Source organism: Canis lupus, chromosome X (assembly GCF_048164855.1).
Source record: "Canis lupus baileyi chromosome X, mCanLup2.hap1, whole genome shotgun sequence".
Lineage (NCBI taxonomy): Eukaryota > Metazoa > Chordata > Mammalia > Carnivora > Canidae > Canis > Canis lupus.
This window is the reverse complement of record NC_132876.1, coordinates 83,186,482-83,206,481: the sequence shown is the minus strand read 5'-3', so window position 1 is coordinate 83,206,481 and position 20,000 is coordinate 83,186,482. Positions and strand designations below refer to the sequence as shown.

The 20,000-nt window shown below is 48.5% G+C and overlaps 1 protein-coding gene across 1 annotated transcript; it reads left to right on the top strand.

The window, feature by feature from the left end:
• Nucleotides 1-10,726: 10,726 nt before the first annotated feature.
• Nucleotides 10,727-17,954, top strand: WAS (WASP actin nucleation promoting factor). The gene is made up of 12 exons (XM_072816251.1): nt 10,727-10,937; nt 11,239-11,379; nt 12,430-12,516; nt 12,617-12,719; nt 12,833-12,874; nt 12,967-13,020; nt 13,676-13,850; nt 14,893-14,935; nt 15,138-15,291; nt 15,495-15,904; nt 16,169-16,283; nt 17,652-17,954. Exons 1-12 carry the CDS (start codon nt 10,806-10,808, stop codon nt 17,705-17,707), a joined length of 1,512 nt encoding a protein of 503 aa, XP_072672352.1. The 5' UTR covers nt 10,727-10,805; the 3' UTR covers nt 17,708-17,954.
• The last annotated feature ends 2,046 nt before the right edge of the window (nt 17,955-20,000 follow it).

Here is a 20,000-nt window from a genome sequence, read left to right as displayed (position 1 = left end):
CAAGGCAGAAGTTGCATGCCTCTTTTAAGATTTTATTATTTATTCATGAGAGACACACAGAGAGATAGGCAGAGACATAGGCAGACGGAGAAGCAGGCTCCCTGTGGGGATCCTGATGTGGGACTGGATCCCAGGGTCCCAGGATCACCACCTGAGCTGAAGGCAGATGGCTCAACCACTGAGCCACCCAGGCATTATTTTATTATTTTTTAAATAATTTTTTAAAAAGATCTTATTTATTTATTTGAGAGAGCAGGTTGCTGGATGTGGGCCTTGATCCCAGGATTCCGGGATCGTGACCTGAGCCAAAGGCCAACACTTAACCGAGCCACCCAGGTGCCCTGAAGCTGCATGCCTCTTGAGGGCTAGGCTCTGGGTCTCACATAATGACATGCTGTTGGCCAGAGCAAGTCACAATGCCAGCCTGAGTTCAAAGGCTGAGGAAATACGCTCCACCTCTGGATATGGGAGCCACAAAAATCACAGTGCTAAGGCATGACTACATATCTGGAGGACTGTTGGTGGCCATCTGTATGAATAAGCTAGGGCTGCCCCTACAGAACACCACAGGCCGGTTGGCATAAGCAAGAGAACTCTTTTTCTTCACAGTTCTAGAGGCTGCAAGTCCAAGATCAAGGTGTAGGCAAGTTTGGTTTCTTCTGCACTCTCTCCTTGGCTTGCAGATAGCCTTTTCTCTACACACACATCTCCGGTGTCTCTCTCTCTTTTTGAAAGATTTTATTTATTTATTCATGAGACAGACAGAGAGAGAGGCAGAGATAAAAGCAGAGGGAGAAGCAGACTCCCTGTGGGGAGCCCAATGTGGGACTCGATCTCAGGACCCTAGGATCACGACCTGAGCCGAAGGCAGATGCTCGATCACTGAGCTATCCAGGTGCCCCTTTTCTGGTATCTCTTCTTCTACTTCTAAGGTCACCACTCCTCTTGGATAAGGGTCCCCACCCTTGTGACCTCATTTGACCTTAGTTATCTCCTTAAAGTCCCTATCTCCAATACAGTCACATTAGGGGTGAGGGCCTCAACATACGATTTCCAGGGATACAATTCAGTCTATCACATCATCTTCACAAACAATCTACCCAAATACATTTAGTTATAAATCGATTTCGAGGTATTTTATTCTGGTTAGTTGTTTTGATTTCAACACATGGTTTCTTACTTCTGGGAAAACTTTATCTTTGGAGTGAGGCTCAGAAGCTGCCTGGCCACTCACTGCACTGTATCCTGGCACCTACTTTTACTGTCTTTGAAATCCCAATAGCTAGGGCATTCAGGGATTTCACAGTAGATATTCAGAGCCTTAAGGAGGGAGGAGAGATTCTGTTTGGTACCTGGCCTCACCCAGTGCCAAATACCATGCACCACTATAATTCGTAATTCTTAATTTTACAGTTTTATATATTTTATAATTCAAATTTTACACAGAAGTTCATCTATCTTTGATAAGACTATTACTAATTAATCGGGAAAATTTTTTGAAAGGAGGATTTTTTTTCTTTTTTTTTTAATCCCTGCCCCCCAAATGTCCTGGCTGCGCAGCCCTGCCCCACTCCCCCCATCCCACTCTGTGGCTAGCCCCCAAGCTCAGCCTCCTGAGTATTTGTAAACATTCACAAAATATCTTTCAGTCACAAATTTTAAAAAAATCAAAAGTGAAAAAATAGTTTTACGAGATTTTGCTTTGATTTTCTTTTTTAAAGATTTTATTTATTTATTCATGAGAGAGAGAAAGAGAGAGGCAGACACAGGTGGAGGGAGAAGCAGGCTCCATGCAGGGAGCCCGATGTGGGACTCGATTCAGGGTCTCCAGGATCATGCCCTGGGCTGAAGTCCGCGCTAAACCACTGAGCCACCCAGGCTGCCCTGCTTTGATTTTAAAGGACCATTGTTGGTCAAAAATAAAGACATTTTTAAAGCTTCCTGACTCTCTTGGAGGACTCATGCAAATTATGCTAATACTATGTATTTGTACATATTTATCACCCAATTTCCTGAAAGCTCCATTGATCATAAGATTCTAAACACACATGCATTGTATTTTCCCATAGTTGCCAAACCTAGCAAATAAACACAAAACAACTTTTCTCAAGTTGCTTGTAATCTAGATCTAACCTGGGGCTGCTGATGAAGAAATTCGTGTAATTGAAAGGGCTACCAGCATACGATGCAAGCTCCATTCATTGGATGTTTTCTTTCAGCATTTTATTTTTTTCAAATAGGCTCATTCTTTTATTTATAAGTTGAACATTTTCTTTTGTTTCCCTCTGTCTTCTTCAATTGTGTCACTTTTGGGTGTATTTCTGGAAAGACACTGTAGAGCTATTGCATGTTGGGTTACACCATACTACAATCATTAGGGCAAGATCCCAAACAAAAACAATTTACCAGAAAAAATAATACCAATTTACCTCTCACTAACAATTGCCCCTAGGTGAAGATACTAAACTAACGCATGTTATAAACCCAGCCACCATCAGAAACATTCAGTGATGACAAAGTACCCACGCTGTAACGGAACCTTTGATTTGTTCTACCCAACACCCCAAGCACCCATGCACACACTCAAAATAACAATCTTCCTGGGATCAGAGCTGATGAAAAGTCCAGATGGGTTTTTAGCAGTGGAGGCAGTGCTGGGCATAGATTTGGAGTTTCCAAGCAAATTAAGGGAAATGTCCCCAACCTGGTAAAGGCAGGGGGCTCAGGACTCAGACTTCCTAAAATTGAGAGCACCATGTGAAATTATCAAGTTATTTGGCTTTCAGCATGTGACTGACCCAGGACAGTGAACGGAGGCCCCACTCCTCTATCTACATAGTCTATATCCCTAGGACTTATCTATTTATAGTTATTTATATGTATTTTACAATGCACACCATATATACTTATATGTTTTTTGCATACATATAATGTGAAAATCGCAAACTTCAAAGCAGGTAACTGGCTATAACACCTACGATGTATATTAAATAACATGTTAATTGCAACAATCCTGTCCCCTCTGGCCAGGCCTAAAGCTCCAAAACCATCACTTTGTGCATCAAAAACTGGGGAAAGTATTTATTCTCTTAAGCATACTTCGTCAAATCCCTCGCCATGACAAACTTTGTACCCGCTCTCAGAGGAGTAAAAGTAATAATTTTAGTACACTGAATCCAAAGACCATCAGACGTTCACTCTGCAATTTACGGTATTGGGAGTGCCAGACACCCTACCTGTGCCCATCCTAATGCGGCTTAATTTTATCATAGTAACTTCTAAGAGTATTTTCTAGAACCGAAACTCAACACCCTTTATTTCGTGTTAACCAGGTAATGAGTGAACGCAAGAACCCTTGTGTGCAGGCATGAAAACCCTACCGGATTTGTTAAGAGTTTACAATCTGGAGTTTACACGGGGCGCCGCGGCCCCCTACGTAATTTCCCTCACCGCCCACGGGAAGCACCACCTTCTGCCCCTTCTTACAGTTGAGCCCCTCTCACTCCCCGGCCAGGCGGTACTCGAACCCAAGACCGGAAATCTCCAAAGCCTAGTTTCAGCGGCGCGCGCCGGGGGCTGGCAGCCACTGCACACGCCCCGAGTGCGTGACCAATGGGCGTCCGGCGCGCGAGCGGAGGCGGGCTAAGTTAGTCTCCCGCACCCAGGAAGAATTCGGCCGTCGTCCAATCAGAGCCCACGACAGTCTCCGATCCGCTCGTCCGCGCCCTGAGCCAATTGGGGACTCGGGTATAATGACAGCGGCTTCTAAGAAATCGAGGGGGGGCAGGGAGGCTAAGGTGGCGATGGGAAAGAGGTTGGGGCGCGATCGGAGCGTGAGGCGCGCCTGAGGCGGGTGGGAGTCGGGAGTTCGGGACGTGTTCTTGGGATAAGCAAGATTGCGACGTTCCGCTCTCCATTAGGGATTGAGGCAGCTGTCGTGATCCTCCCCCACAAACAAATGGTGTGCTGCAAGGTGGCCGTCCCCTTCCTAGTGGCACGGTCCGGGGCGGACTGTTCCGTTTTGCGTTCCTCCCCACGCCCGCATTCCAGGCTGCACCGTTAACACTCAGAGGGGTTTACACGGTCAAGGATGTGGGCTGCCCTTGGGACACACAGACCGGGAAGTGGATACTCCCGGTTTTGGACCCGCATGGGGGTCATACACACTCGGGTGTGCGCAGTTCTGGTGTCACAGACACTGCGGTGCAGGGAGGTAGTGAGCACCGATCTAGGGAGAGTTGGTGAATTTGAGGGTGTGGGCAGTGGAGGGACTAGGACTAGAAGGGGACCTTTGGCTTCCCGGCTGGTCCGAGGTTAGCAGCCACAAACCCAGAAGGGTAGGGGAGGGCTGTTTTCCTGTGCAGGTTGGAGAGCAGGGCAGGAAACAAGTGGTGGGTGGTACGTCCAAGATTGGCAAGGAGGGCTCCAGGACCGTGTCAGGGTCCTGGAGGAGTCCGGCTGGGGCCCACGGAATGGATCTCAGATGGTCTTTGCAGCGAGGGAGAGTAGAGAAAGGGCAGCGGAAGGTGGTCAGGTGTTCTGGGTCTCTGGCCATCCACCAAGGGCGGTGGGACCTGAAAGTGCTATGGAGGAGGGTGAGGAGAGGATTGGGGCGAGGGTGTGAGAATGCTAGGCTGAGGCTTGATAGTTCATTCATCTAATAGCTGAACTCAGCTATTTCAGTTAAAACAACAATAATGCATAATTATAACGTCCTAATCACTTTGCATGAATTATCTCATTTAGTCTTCCCAATAATCTCAACTGCTATGGATGAGCGAGGTGAGGCACTGAGAGGTTCCCAGACCTTTAAACAGTTCCTAAGTGGGGTCACCTGGGTGGCTGAGTAGGCGAAGCGTCTGCTTTCAGCTCAGGTCGTGATCCCAGAGTCCTGGGATCCCGCCCCATGTGGTGCTCTCTGCTCTGGGGAGTCTGCTTCTCCCTTTCCCTCTGCTCCTCCCTGCCCTCCTTGTTCTCTCAATCTCTCTGTCTCTCTCTCTCTCTTTCTCTCTCTCTCTCTCTCTCTGTCTCTCTCATAAATAAAATCTAAAAACAAACAAAAATAGCTCGTAAGTGGCACAGCCAGAGCCAGGCTGTGGGGTTCTAGAACCTGTGGTTCTAACCGCATTTTTTCTTTCTTATTAAAGTAAACTCTACGCCCAACATGGGGCTTGAACTCATGACCCTGAAGTCAAAAGTCACATGCTCTACCCACTGAGCCAGCCAGGGGCCCCACCACTGAACCATTCTTATCTTTCCAGGTGTCTCTGCTTTTCTGTGCACCCCCATCCTCATTCCACCCCCACCAGAACTAGAAATCAGCCCCTCTCCTTAGGACCCCTATAAAAGCACTCTTGCCCATAGCATCCATGAACAGTTTGGACACCTCTGTGGGAGAGGCTGGCCCCTGCACTGAGTTTTCTTCCCCCTTTCCCCTGAAGAGCAGGCAGGGGAGCCGTGTGGAAAGAGGGCAGTAAATCACAGCACAGATAACTTGACTATATGATAATTATTCCACAAAGAGTGAGTGAACTGCATGCAGGGTCTTGTGCCAGGATGGTGGGCATAAGGCAATGAACAAGGCAGAGAAGAGTCATGTTCCTTCCTGCCCTGGGGGTGTATTTATGGAATTTCTGGTTGGTAGACTTTGGTTGTCACAATGATGGGGGTGCGTCGGCATTGAATGGGAGGGGGTCTGGGGGGACAGTCCCATACCACTGAGTCTTATAATGTATCTGAATGTCATTCCAGGATGGTCAAAGGATTGGGTCAGAGGGTTGGGAACTGCTGTTTCCTTAGGCCTGACCCTAGGAAGGACCCCTTACCCTCAGTCAGAGGCCAGAGGACCACGGGAGACGGGGACGTAAGGGGAGGAGAAAGATGGCGTGGCAAAGGAAATTTTGCCATCTTGGCCTCAGTTTGGTCTTAGAGGACAACAGTAGGAACCTTACCTGTGCCTACATCTCCTCCATGGACTCAGTTGTGTGGTAGGGCCAAAGCATGGAAGACACCCCACCCCCATTTCTCATCACTGGCTGTGTCTTATTTCCTACTCAGGGCTTGAGGTGTGGCAGCCAGGATCTTGTAGGCAATATCCTTTCAGAATAAAGCAAAATAAGCACAGGATATAAACAGGAAATGGTTCTCCATCTGGTAACCCTGGTGGGGAGTGCAGTGGCAGGAGGAGGTGGCAGAGGGACATCAGGATGGTCTAAGTTATTGGGTATATCCTGGTTCTTGGGGGTTTCTGGGGATTTGCTGGCTTACTAAGAAAGTTTTTTAAAAGATTTTATTTATTTATTCATGAGAGACAGGCAGAGAGGGAGAGGGAGGGAGACAGAGACACAGGCAGAGGGAGAAGCAGGCTCCATGGAGGGACCCTGATGCAGGACTCGATTCTGGGGACTCCAGGATCATGCCCTGGGCCAAAGGCAGGTGCTAAACGACTGAGCCACCCAGGGATCCCCCTAAGAAGTAAATTTGAACTGCTGCTCCTGGCTGTGGTAGACTGACTCATATTGGACCCACCCTCCTGCTGAGAACCATAGAAGCTAAATTAAGATTTTTTTTTAAATTAAGATTTTTTTAAAAGATTTTATTTATTTATTCATAGACACAGAGAGAGAGAGGCAGAGACACAGGCAGAGGGAGAGGGAGAAGCAGGCTCCATGCAGGGAGCCCGACATGGGACTCGATCCCCCGTCTCCAGGATCACACCCCAGGCTGCAGGCGGCGCCAAACCGCTGCGCCACCAGGGCTGCCCTAAATTAAGATTTTTGTTCTTTCTTTTAAGATTTTATTTATTTATTCATGAGAGAGAGAGAGAGAGAGGCAGAGACACAGGTAGAGGGAGAAGAAAGCTCCATGCAGGGAGCCTGATGTGGGACTTGATCCCGGGTCTCCAGGATCATGCCCTGGGCCAAGGGAGGCACTAAACCACTGAGCCACCAGGGCTGCCTTGTTCTTGTTTTTAAATCTCTGTGAAGGTCCTGGAGAGCAAATTACCTTTGAGGTTACCTCATCAGCAAATACTGTCATCCAGTGCAGAAAAGCAAGAATCAATGGGGCTACATAAAAGTGAAATAAGCTAGCTCCCAAGTATTTATGCAGGTCAACAAAGTGATTCAAGAATCTGGATAATAGGGCAGCCCCGGTGGCCCAGCGGTTTAGTGCCGCCTTCAGCCTGGGGCGTGATCCTGGAGACCCGGGATCAAGTCCCACATCAGGCTCCCTGCGTGGAGCCTGCTTCTCCCTCTGCCTGTGTCTCTGCTTCTCTCTCTGTGTGTCTGTCATGAATAAAGAAATAAAATCTTGAAAAAAAATCTGGATAATATGAAAAATGATTACAAAATCGCTATATTCCAGGGTGGGGAAACTCATTCCGTTAGGGACTAAAACAACAAAACCCTACTTTAGGTTTTTTTACTTAGAGAAAAATATAAATTTTAAAGCTGTCTGATACTTAGAAGAACAGGAAATATATAACTTTTTAAAAGATTTTATTTATTTATTTGAGTGAGAGAGCATGAGCAGGGGGAGGGACAGAGGGAAAGGAAAAGCAGACTCCCAGCTGAGCGGGGAGACCAATGTGGGGCTCCATCCCAAGACCCTGAGATCATGACCTTAGCTGAAGGCAGATGCTTAACTGACTGAGCCAACCAGGCACCCTTTGTACTTTTTATTTTTTTTAAAGATTTTATTTATTCATTCATGAGAGACACAGAGAAGCAGAGACAGAGGGAGAGGGAGAAGCAGGCTCCATGCAGGGAGACAGACGTGGGACTCGATCCCTGGACCCCAGGATCATGACCTGGGCTGAAGGCAGGCGCCAAACACCCAGCCACCCAGGAGTCCCAGGAGCCCTTTTTAAAAGAGATTTCTTTATTTATTTGAGGGGAGGGCAGAGGGAGAGAGAAACTTAAGCAGACCTCCCACTGAGCTGGAAGCCACTCAATTCCATGACCCTAAGATCATGACCTGAACTGAAACAAGAGTCAGATGCTCAACTGAGGTGCCCTGGAAATATAGAACTTTTAAATGTTAATTTAAAAAACAACTAGTGAGGATTCTGGGTGGCTTAGCCAGTTATGTGTCTGCCTTTGGCTCAGATCATGGAATGGAGCTCTGCAAGGGGCTCTCCTGCTCAGCGGGGTGTCTGCTCCTCCCTCTCCCTCTGCCCCTTCCCCCCTGCTCCTGTTCTCTCTCACTCATTCTCTCACTCAAATAAATAAATAAAAATATTTTAAAAAATAAATAGCCAGCAAATGTAGCAGAGGCTTAAGGCCCACTGGTATAGACTTAAGGGAGACAGATCTAGGGGCAGAGAAAGAAGGAGGAGGAAGGTGGAGAACAAAAGACACAGAAGGAGCAGAAGAATTTTTCTCTCTACCCCCATGTGGCACTTGACAGATTAGGAATCATTTGTCACTTATTTGGCCTCAGCACCACCATTTACGAGCTGGGTGATCTTGGGCAAGTTAGCTAATTTCTCTGGGCCTCAGCTTCCCTATCAGTAAAATGGGGATAAGAGTAGTGCTTACCTCATGGGGTCACCTGTGAATATGAAATGAGTTAATAAACATAAAGCCCTTAGAAAAAGCTCAGAAAACACTGAATCAAATTAGACACTAAGCCCTCACTGATTCCTTCAGTAAACATTTATTGAGTGTCTTGTTTGTGCCAGATACCGGAGATAGGCTTTGCACTTGGCAAGAGCACGATGAGCAGTATTAAAATGAATGCAATGGCTTTTTAAGGAATAAAGCAGGGTCTTGCCCCAAGAACAGGCTGGAAGGCACTCCAGGCTTGGAGGTACAAAATTGCCTGGTGAATTGTGGGTGCCAAAAGGTAAGTTGTGAGGAGGGGAAGGGAGGGGAGGGGAGAGGAGGGGAGGGGAGGGGAGAGGAGGGGAGGGGAGGGGAGGGGGGGAGGGGAGGGGAGGGGAGGGAGGTGGGAATTGCCACACCAGAAGGAAACTTCAAGCCAGGTTTCCTGGCAGGACTGTGGGTGCCATCTTTCTAAGTGCTGTTTCCCTTCAGGTACCCAGAAATGTCAGTCACACCCCAGGGAGATGTTAGCTCCCCTGGACTGCTGTATGAAGCTGAGAGCTTCATGTCTGCAAATGGTAAAGCAACTGAGGCCTAGGGAGGTATGAGGACTGAGCTAGCATCCATTTGGGGGAACAATCTGGAATGATCTGGTCATTCTGGAGATGGGCAAACCCTATAGGTCCCCCAATTCCCCTCCCAAGTGTATGTGTGCGCCCATGTGGATCAGGAGATGTGTACAGGAGTACCCACAGCAGTGTAGCTACTCACAGCAAAAGCCAAAAATGGCCTAAATATCTGTTAACAGGAGAATATGAATAAACAGATCATACAGTCAAACAAAAGAATATCGTGTAGCAGCGAAAAGGAGTGGCCACTGTTATAGGCAGATCCAGATTTTACCAGAGAGAAGGCCTTGGAGCCCAGTAATGGGAAGTGTGCACTCTGGACCCAGCCTACCTGGTGTGGGATCCATGGGGCCCCATCACTTGCTAACTGAGAGCTACTGGAAAAATCAGTGTGCCTCTGTTTCCTTGTTTCCCACTATCAAATGGACATGGTAAGAGTGTATGTCCCATAGGCTGTTAGGGGGATTTAGATGGGTCAGTATTTACAGAGGTCAGAACCCTGTCTGGCACACACGAATGTTGGATCAAAGTAGATGTTGCATGGGAAAAAAGCAAGACTCTGGAGATTACAGATTTTTAAAAGTTCAAAAGTGATGAGGATTAAACAAGACGTTGCCAAGGTGTACATATATGCTATCAAGGGATGATAAACAGAAAGTGATCTGGGAACTACTGGGAGGCAGGGGTGAGGGATGGGGAAGTGAGCTGGGTCTATGTGAGTTGTTGGGAGTCTCAGGAGAGGGGTGGGATCCCAGGCACTCACAGTGTCAGAGGAAAATTAATTTCTTTCTTTCTTTCTTTCTTTCTTTCTTTCTTTCTTTCTTTCTTTCTTTCTTTCTTTCTTTCTTTCCTTTCTTTCTTTCTTTCTTTCTTCTTTCTTTCTTTCTTTTTCTTTCTTTCTTTCTTTCTTTTTCTTTCTTTCTTCTTTCTTTCTTTTCTTTCTCTCGGAAAGAGAGAGTGTGAGCCCGATGAGTGATGAGTGAGGGAAGAGCACAAGAGCAGAGGGAGGGAGAAAGGAAGAAACAGACTACCCGCTGAGCAAGGAATCCGACTGGAGGGGTGGGAGTGGTGGGCTCATCTCAGGATGCTGGGATCATGACTTGAGGTGAAGGCAGACGCTTAACCAGCTGAGCCACTCAGGCACCCCAGAGGAAAAGTTTTAACACTGTAACCCTTCAGCATGAGGGGCCTTGGGCTTCAGGCCCAGACCAACTGGATGCTTTGGGGAAGAATGAGACCCCCCACCCCGCTGATTGCTCCCTGCCATGGTGTCCTCAGGCAGAAGTGCAGCAGAGGCCTACCTCTTGCTTGCAGCTAATCAGAGGGAGGAGGATCTGAGCCAGTCAGAGGGAGATGGACCTCAGGGAGTAAAAAAAAGGAGGAGGACATGAGCTGGGCTGGTCCAAAAGATGGGTCTTGACTAGTCAAATGGAGCAGGGCCCCATTCTGAAGGAGGAGGGTCCAAGCCTGTCCTAGGGAGGGAGGAGGCAGCTGGGGCCACCCAGGGGCCCCTGGAGGACTTGTTTCCCTTGTGGTTTTTTGTACTTCCTGTTCCCCTGCACACTGCGGAAGTTCCTCTTCTTACCCTGCACCCAGAGCCTAGCCGGAGAGGACAAGGGCAGGAGGCACCATGAGTGGGGGCCCTGTGGGAGGCAGGTCTGGGGGTCGCGGAGGACCAGGGGTTCAGCAGAACATACCCTCCACACTCCTCCAGGACCACGAGAACCAGCGACTCTTCGAGATGCTGGGTCGGAAATGCTGGGTGAGCTGGAGAATCTCCTGGCCTTCCCTGTCTCCCTCCTTTTCCTCCTCTTCCTCTCCTCTTCTGACTCCTCATCTTTCCCATCCTTCTTCTGTCCTTCTCTCTTCCTCTCCCCCTCTTCCTTCTCTTCTCCATCACCTCCTCTCTGAAAATCCACTTACCCCCATTCACCAGTCCCAGGAAGATCTTGATTTCAGTGTCTGTCTGCTTTCCCTCTGGCTGTGGCTCTTCCTTTGAAATCAGGACAGCCATGGACCCTCTGGCTGACCAGATTCCACTGAGCCCTGCTCTTCCCTCCCAGACACTGGCCACCGCTGTTGTTCAGCTGTACCTGGCACTGCCTCCTGGAGCTGAGCACTGGACCAAGGAGCATTGTGGGGCTGTGTGCTTCGTGAAGGATAACCCCCAGAAGTCCTATTTCATCCGTCTTTATGGCCTTCAGGTGACCCCCGTCCCCCCACTGGACATGCAAACCAGTGTTCAACCTGCAAACCCAGATCTGTGTCCATAGCCCCAAGGCCTTAGACAGATCAGTGAACCCCTGAGTCCCAGGACCAAAGACTTCATCCAGATGTCAAACTGTGGTTTGGCTTTCTTTCTTTTTTTTTTTAAGATTTTATTTGTTTATTCATGAGAGACACACAGAGAGAGGCAGAGACATAGTAAGAGGGAGGAGAAGCAGGCTCCATGCAGGGAGCCCGATGCGGGACTTGATCCCGCGACTCTGGGACCACGCCCTGAGTCAAAGGCAGATGCTCAACCTCTGAGCCACCCAGGCATCCCTGGTTTGGCTTTCTTTGTCTTTGATGACTGACCCCTTGTCAAGATCTATACCCCCCCCTACAAAAAATATTAGTATAGTTCTTAAATCTAGTCTGTTTCATTAACTAAAAAAAAAAAAATGTGCACTGTATTTTTACCTGAACCTCAAATCTGTTCTAAACTCCGCATTTTGGGTCCCAGAAATCCCCCATCAAAACTCCTGGACACTAAAGGTTTGCCTAGCTCCTAAGCCATAGTTCTGCTTCACAAACATCAAACTGTATATCCCTTGACTGAATTCTCCACCCCTCAACTTTCAAGTCTGTATGTCTGAATCTCAAATCTCAACCCCAACTCCCAGTACTGGAGCCCCACCTGCCCAAATGAAGGCCCCCATAAAGAAAAGATGTAAGATGGAGTCTATGTATGGTCTCAGTTTCCTAGGATTGGAGTCCTAGATCCTCACATTCAAGCCTAAGTCCCACATCTTGGGCTCTGAACCCCAAATACAAATCTCTCACTGCAATATCTAAGCCTTATACTCCTAAGTCCTAAGGACCCCAACCCTCCACATCTGACATATGGATTCCCAACTCTCTGCTGATAAGCTGGAAATCTCCAATCTGATCCCGGGGCCCCAAATTAGGCCACCATTCTCCTTGTCCAGATACAGAGGCCTGCCACCCAGGGCATGCCTCAGTACCAGTGTGCTTCCCCCCAAATTCTCCAGGCTGGCCGGCTGCTCTGGGAACAGGAGCTGTACTCACAGTTGGTCTATTCCACTCCTACCCCCTTCTTCCACACCTTTGCTGGAGATGTGAGTGACGACTCAACCGTTGGGCCTCAGTTGGGGTGTGGGGATGAAATGGGAAAGGTGGTGGGGGGCTGGAAGGCTACTGAGCCCAAGATGTGTGTAGGACTGCCAAGCAGGGCTGAACTTTGCAGACGAGGGCGAGGCCCAGGCCTTCCGAGCCCTGGTGCAGGAGAAGATACAAAAAAGGAATCAGAGGCAAAGTGGAGGTGAGGAGGCCTTGGGGGAAGAAAGGAAGTGGGGCAGAAGGGTATGTAAGAGAAGCGAGCTGGAAAAACCCCTCTTGATGGTTCTGGTTCTCAGTCCACCTGTCTCTCCACAGACAGACGCCAGCTACCCTCACCCCCAGCACCAGTCAGTGAAGGTGAGTCCTCAAGTTCAAGGAGGATAAGAAGGGGCTGGTCCGGGAACCTGTGGCAGAGTTGTAATAGTTCTCTACCCATTCCATCTTTCCAGAGAGAAGAGGAGGGCCCCCACCCTTGCCCCCACACCCAGCCGGAGACCAAGGGGGTGAGTGCTGATTCTTCCCTGTGTCTCTGGGTGGACAGATGGATGGGGGAGTAATGAATAGATGGGTGGAGATGGGCGAGTAGTTGGGTGAGTTGGGTGAGTGCAGAGATAAGTGGGCAAATGGATGGGTGGGTGGGTGGATGGATAGATGGGTGGAGGATGAATTGATGGGAAGATGGAAACATAGATGTATAGATGTATAGGTGAGTGTACAGATGTATAGGTGAATGAGTATGTGGATATATGGATGGAAGGACGGATGGACGGATGGATGGATGGTTGACTGACTAAATTAATGAATGAGTGACTGAACAGCAAATAAATGAATAAGTGATGTAACATTTCAATCAGTGAAGAAAGCAATGACTGACTGAATAATTTAACAAATTCTGGTCAATGAGCCAGAATTAATGAATCAATACTTAAGTGATAAGCAGGAGTCAATGAATAAATAAATGAATTGGTGAAGTTAAGACTGGTTTGTGGGACCCACTCATCCACTTCTCCATAAACCCTAATTGGACCCCTCATCTACTCCCTCCATGACCATCAAACACACATGCAGATTCCCCCAACACTCTTCCTGTCTTCTGCCCCTACGCTTTGGTTGGTAGGTAAGTAGGTCAATGGCTCAATCACCCTATTATCCCCACAGGCCCAGCAACTGGCCCACTGTCCCTGGGGCTAGTAACAGTGGACATCCAGAACCCGGACATCACGAGTTCACGGTACCGTGGGCTCCCAGCACTTGGGCCTGGCCCAACTGATAAGAAACGCTCAGGGAAGAAGAAGATCAGCAAGGCTGATATTGGTGCACCCAGTGGATTCAAGTGAGAACCTCTCCCCACTAGTCCCACAGGTCCCTGTTGGTGGGGGGGCAGATGAAAAGTTGGACAGGAAGAGAGCTGGGTGGATGGAAGGTTGGGCAGATGGATGGGTGAGTGGGTAGGCAGATGAGTGGAGAGTTGGGTAGGTGCAAGGCCAGGCCTAGGGAAAGGCAAGTGAGGTTCCAAGGTTGCAAAATGTACAGAGGCAGTTACTCTAAGGGTCCCACAACTGCAATTCATGCCTCTGAGAGTAAGGACCTCCTTAAATTTTGCACCTTAGTCACCTCACTTGGTTCACCTTGGTCCTGCCCTGTGTGGACTGCCCTGTGTGGGCTGGTCCTGCCCTGTGTGGGCTGGTGGGTGAGTGAATGGGTGGGTAGATAGATAAATGGTTGGATGAATGAATGAATAAATGAATGAATGAATGAATGAATGAATGAATGAGTTGGTTGGGGAATGAATGGATAGGTGGTTGGATAGATGGGTAAATGGGAAGTAGGTGGATAGATGGATGGGTGAGTGGATGAGTATGTGGACAGACGAATGGATATCTGGTTGATTCACAGAGAAGGTGGATGGGGATGGATAGGTGGCCAGATATGTGGATGAATGGACAGTTCAGTGGATAAATAGAAGTGTGGTTGAATGGGTAGACAAAAGAGTGGATGGATTGAAAGGTGGGCACATGAGTGGATGGACAAAGGTATGTGAAGACAGATTGGCAGACAACTGGGTAAACAAATATATGTGGGCAGATGAGTGGAAAAACAAATATACAATAGACTGGTGGTCTGACAGGTGAATGCAAATGGCTAGGTGGACAAATGGATGGGTTGATGGATAGTAGAAAAAGGGATGGATGGATAGATGGGCACTACAAGCTATGAACTGTTCTCATTCAGTCACTCATTTATTCACTTATGACTCATCCATTAATTCTGGCCTTTCCGAGTCCCTCTGGGCAGGGGAGGGCAAGTGGGCTTCACTAGAAAAGGAGGGAAGGAAGGGCAGTGGGGCTTCACTGGGATCTCCTCACCTCCCCCAGACATGTCAGCCACGTGGGGTGGGACCCCCAGAATGGATTTGACGTGAGTAATTCCAAAGACCCCTTGACCTGCTTAAATACCCACCTACCCATCCAAAGTCCCCTGGCTCAGACCTACCCACAGACCCCACCCTTTCTACACTCCTCTCAGGTCTCCCTCTGAGATGGACCCAGTGATAATCAGTGCCCCTCCCCTATCCACCTTATTCCCCCACTCCTCCCCTGGCCTTTCTCCTCCTGGGCAGGTAAACAACCTGGACCCGGATCTGCGGAAACTGTTCTCCAAGGCAGGAATCAGTGAGGCCCAGCTCACAGATGCCGAGACCTCTAAACTTATCTATGACTTCATTGAGGACCAGGGTGGGCTGGAGGCTGTGCGGCAAGAGATGAGGCGCCAGGGTGAGCACCCCCCCCCCACCCTCCGTCTTCTCCAACCCTAGTAGCTGGTTTCTAAGAGATACACTGCTAGTCATTCAGTTCTCATGGAAACCCTTATAGTGCTTGAATCAGGAGTTGGTCAGTTGGGGTGCCATTTTACAAATGAGCAAAACTGAGGCTCTGAAGATAATTATAACAATAGCTATGTTATTTTCCCCCCTCAGAGCCGCTTCCACCACCCCCACCACCATCCAGAGGAGGAAACCAGGCTTCCCGGCCCCCTACTATAGGGAGCAACAAGGGTCGTTCTGGTCCACTGCCCCCTGTTCCTTTGGGAAATGCTCCACCCCCGCCAACTCCCCGGGGACCCCCACCCTCAGGCCGAGGGGGCCCTCCACCACCACCCCCACCAGCCACTGGACGTTCTGGACCACTGCCCCCTCCACCCCCTGGAGCTGGAGGGCCTCCTGTGCCTCCACCACCACCACCACCACCACCACCACCACCACCCAGCTCTGAGGAGGGGCCAGTCCCTCCCCCTCCTCCTGCTCTGGGGCCTTCTGGGGGCCCGACTCCTGGTGGAGGTCGGGGGGCGCTTTTGGATCAAATCCGGCAGGGAATTCAGCTGAACAAGGTGAAGACGGGCAAGATGGAGGATTGGGGATCTGGGACTTGGGTGTGCTGGGCATGTCTGGATATTAGGGGGCCAGGGCCAAACTGATGGAGGTCCCAGGCTTTTGGGTTTCAGTGATAGGGCTGGGAGGCTGGTGGGGAGAGGCAGGCTGGGAACCTAGAAGGGGACTTGAGAATATGGGAGGGGAAATAATGAGGAAGGGGCAGGGAGGTGTGCTCCTATCATGGGCCCTGAACCCTCTATGCTGGATCCTGCTTGCTCCAGACCCCTGGGGCCCCAGAGAGCTCAGCACTGCAGCCTCCAACTCAGAGCTCAGAAGGGTTGGTGGGAGCCCTGATGCACGTGATGCAGAAGAGAAGCAGAGCCATCCACTCCTCAGGTGAGAGCCTGCCCTTTGCCAGGACAGTGAGCCCAGTTCCTAGGGCTAGTGTTGGCCTAAGAACAACTCTACCGGTTACCATTCATAGTACATTTCTTTTTTTTTTTTTTTTTTATTTATTTATGATAGTCACAGAGAGAGAGAGAGAGAGAGAGAGAGAGAGGCAGAGACACAGGCAGAGGGAGAAGCAGGCTCCATGCACCAGGAGCCCGATGTGGGATTCGATCCCGGATCTCCAGGATCGCGCCCTGGGCCAAAGGCAGGCGCCAAACCGCTGCGCCACCCAGGGATCCCCTCATAGTACATTTCTTTTAAAGATTTACTTATTTATTCATGAGAGACACAGAGAGAGGCAGAGACATAGGCAGAGGGAGAAGCCGGCTCCTCGCAGGGAGCCTGATGTGGGACTTGATCCCTGCCCTGATCAGAAGGTAAATGCTCAACCTCTGAGCCACCCAGGTGTCCTGTATCCATAGTAACATTAACCCCATCATGACTCTCACGTTTGTCTTCTTTGTGACAATATTAACACTGTCATTATGGAACAATAATAGAATTCACTCTTTGACAATAACATTAACATTAATGCCAAGGCATGGCCACAATATTAATATTAATCCTGTATGTCCAGTAGTGTATAACATTAGCCCATATGTGATGATATTATAAAGGACCCCACCATAGGCAATAATATTAACTTGAACTCTGTGTCAATAGATGAACATTAGCTTGTAATGTGATAATAATATCATAACCAACCCAATCTATCATAACATTCATCCCCTAATTGTGTCAATAATATTACTATTATATGACAATTAGATGAGGGTAATGTGAACCTCAACAGATTACTGACAGTATTAACATTAATCCCAGAGTAAGCCCACAGATTAATATGAATCCATTATATGACAATATTATAACAAACTTCCTCTTTTGACAGTGATATCAATAACCCATTATAGGTCAACAATATTAACATTAGCCTGTTATGGAACAGCACTATTGTAATGTACTCCACCTTTGCTTATAATACTTAAAATTCACCCCAGTAAATAACAAGCCTGTTAACATTAACCCTTGTGTGGCAGTAACCACATAGTTGGGCAGTAACCCACCTAACTACATTTCTGACAATGGTATTAACTTTGATTCCAACTTCAACCTACACCCTAACTCTCCCTCCTCTGGGTGGGCCCCTTGCTCATCCAACTGCACAGGCCCCCAGATCTGACTTCCTAGCAGGAGATCTCAGCCCCCTGCCCCAGACCCTGAGTCCTGACCTCTCAGACCCCAAGAACATTACATCACCCACGGCCTTTGAACCCTTCTGCCCATCCTGAGTTCCGCTTTTTCTCTCCCTCTCAGACGAAGGGGAGGACCAGGCCGGCGACGAGGATGACGACGATGAATGGGATGACTGAGTCACCTTCTGCACCTGTTCTGAGCCTCCTCCCCCGGCAGCTGCTGCTTGCTGTCCTCCACTCCTGGCCTCCAGGCCCTCAGGTCCCGTTTCTTCCCCACCAACCCTTCCAATGCAGTTATCTCTGACTGGTCCTCAAACATTCACCCTAGCAGTAGCCAGGGCCCCTTTTTATACAGAATTTCTCAGTGCTTCTCACATAATGAGTTTTAAACCAAAATAAAATAACTGTCTTTTTGTTTCTCTAATCTCAAATTGGTTTATATTCCAAATGTGGAAATTTGGGGTCCTTTTCCCCCAAAGTGTCTTTTATTCACCTATCCCATTTCATTTATTTAGCCTTACCTGTGTACATTCACTCATTTGTTCCCTCATTTATTTCTTTGTTTCCTTCTGCCTTTCTTTCCAAAAACATTTGTTGCCCAGCACTACTTTAGGGGTTGGAGCTAAACCAGTGGGAAGAAAACCTAATGAGGCCAACATTCTATTGGAGGAGACAGATACAAAACCAGGAATCAAACAGAAACAACAGATAGTTTCAGATCATGACAAGTGCTGTGATAGGCTGAGGGGGAACAGCTTCAGATGGAAAATTTAGGGAAAGCCACCCGGAGGAGGTGACAGTTGTGAAGAATCTAAAGAGAGAGGAGTCAACCAATAAACCTTTGCGGGGAGGGCATTCCAGGCAGAGGGAACAGCCCGTGCAAAGCCTTGAGGTAGGGAAAGCTTGGAGGTTGAGCATGGTGAATGATCAGGAGTTATTTATTCCTTTACTTACTTATTTAAAAAAAGTCTAATCAACACAATATTAGATCAAGAGAATACTCGATGGTCAGACTTACTCTCCATGTACACAACTCACACACCAGGATCTTGATGGGCAGGATCCCTTTCTCAATTTTAAAATTTGGTTCTGCCTAGTTCTCAGAGCAAACTAAGTCCTGACCAATGGCAACCAAAGAAGCAAAGACTTAGTAATAAGATAGATCTGCTCTAGAACCTGGGAAAGACCCCCCACCTCTGAGCCTGTTTCTTCATTTATACAATGGGCCAGATAACAGTATGTAACTGATTCCCCCCTCCTCTTCTAGGAAATTACTCACCAAAAAAAAGGAGCAACTCAAAACTGTCCCTGGTGTTTAAAGCTATTTCCAGGGGGAGTGATAGACGCTCTTGCACATCAGAGCCTTGGAAGAGGTATCTCCTCCTTCTCATTTCTGAAATCTGGTGGATAAGGAGATCTCAGGTATCCTAGCTTTAGGGGAGGAAGAGGAGAGTGGGGGAGAAAGAGAACAGTAAGGAGGAATCTGGAGAGATCAGGCTTCATTCATCTGCAAGACCAGTGGATGAATTTCTGAAACATCAGAGGTGCAGGCTGTGGGCTAGGGGAAGGAGCAAAGGAGAGCCACGGTGAGGGTGGAGGTGTGGGAAGTGGGAGCTGACTTTGCTCCTTAAGAACTGCCCTGAAGCCACAGAAGCTGAAGAAGGAGGGAGTCTCAAGTTCCTTTTAATTCTTTCATGGTTCTTCACCTTCCACTCTACTCCCCACCCCACCTCAGCCAGGTCACCAGGGGCCAGCTGAGTCTAGGAAGGGCCTGTCAGCATCACTCACCTGCCTCCCCACTCCCTGCTAGGAAACTCTAGAAATCCAGTGTGCTGGGACCCCCTCAGCAGGCTTTGTCATGGAGAAGACCTTGTATCATACAACCCCTGAATCCTCAGGAGCACTGCCTACGGCAGGCATGGGCTTGGCAAACCAGTACTGACCATGGGCAAGTTGCTTGACCCTTCTGGGCCTCAGTTTTCCCCATCTTTAATTTGAGACAAAAAAAATGCATACTTTGCAAGGTTGCAGAATTAAAGTGTCTGCAAAGTTCCTGGCTCCTTAAGGTGACTACAAACATTAGATGCCACTGCTGCTATTAATCTTCCTACTACTGGTTGATCCTGAGTCACCACTGATCATAAAATGCACCATTATTGTATGTATCACCAAGGAAGACCAAAAAAGTACTGCGAATTAAGTTATGACTCACCAGTGCTTGGGAGATGCAGCCAGAATTCAGAGATGTTCCAGAATTAAGTGTTCCTGGATCTCTGGCTGGAGATGTTTCTTAACCTTTGTTCTGGTCCCACAGTTATGTTTGCTTGTGAAAACGCATGACACTGATCACCCATGGCCTGTGACCTCTCCTAAATGTGTGGTACACTCAAAGATGGGGTTTGCATTGAAAACAGGTCAAACCTATACAGCTTGGAATGGAGAAGACCTTATTTGGCCCCAGCACTGGGCA

Excerpts from the sequence above, each read along its gene's own strand:
- WAS (XM_072816251.1), top strand. The coding sequence starts at position 10,806 with ATGAGTGGGGGCCCTGTGGGAGGCAGGTCTGGGGGTCGCGGAGGACCA. Across the intron at positions 12,720-12,832 it reads GAATCAGAGGCAAAGTGGAG|ACAGACGCCAGCTACCCTCA; the intron begins GTGAGGAGGCCT and ends GTCTCTCCACAG. Across the intron at positions 12,875-12,966 it reads CCCAGCACCAGTCAGTGAAG|AGAGAAGAGGAGGGCCCCCA; the intron begins GTGAGTCCTCAA and ends CCATCTTTCCAG.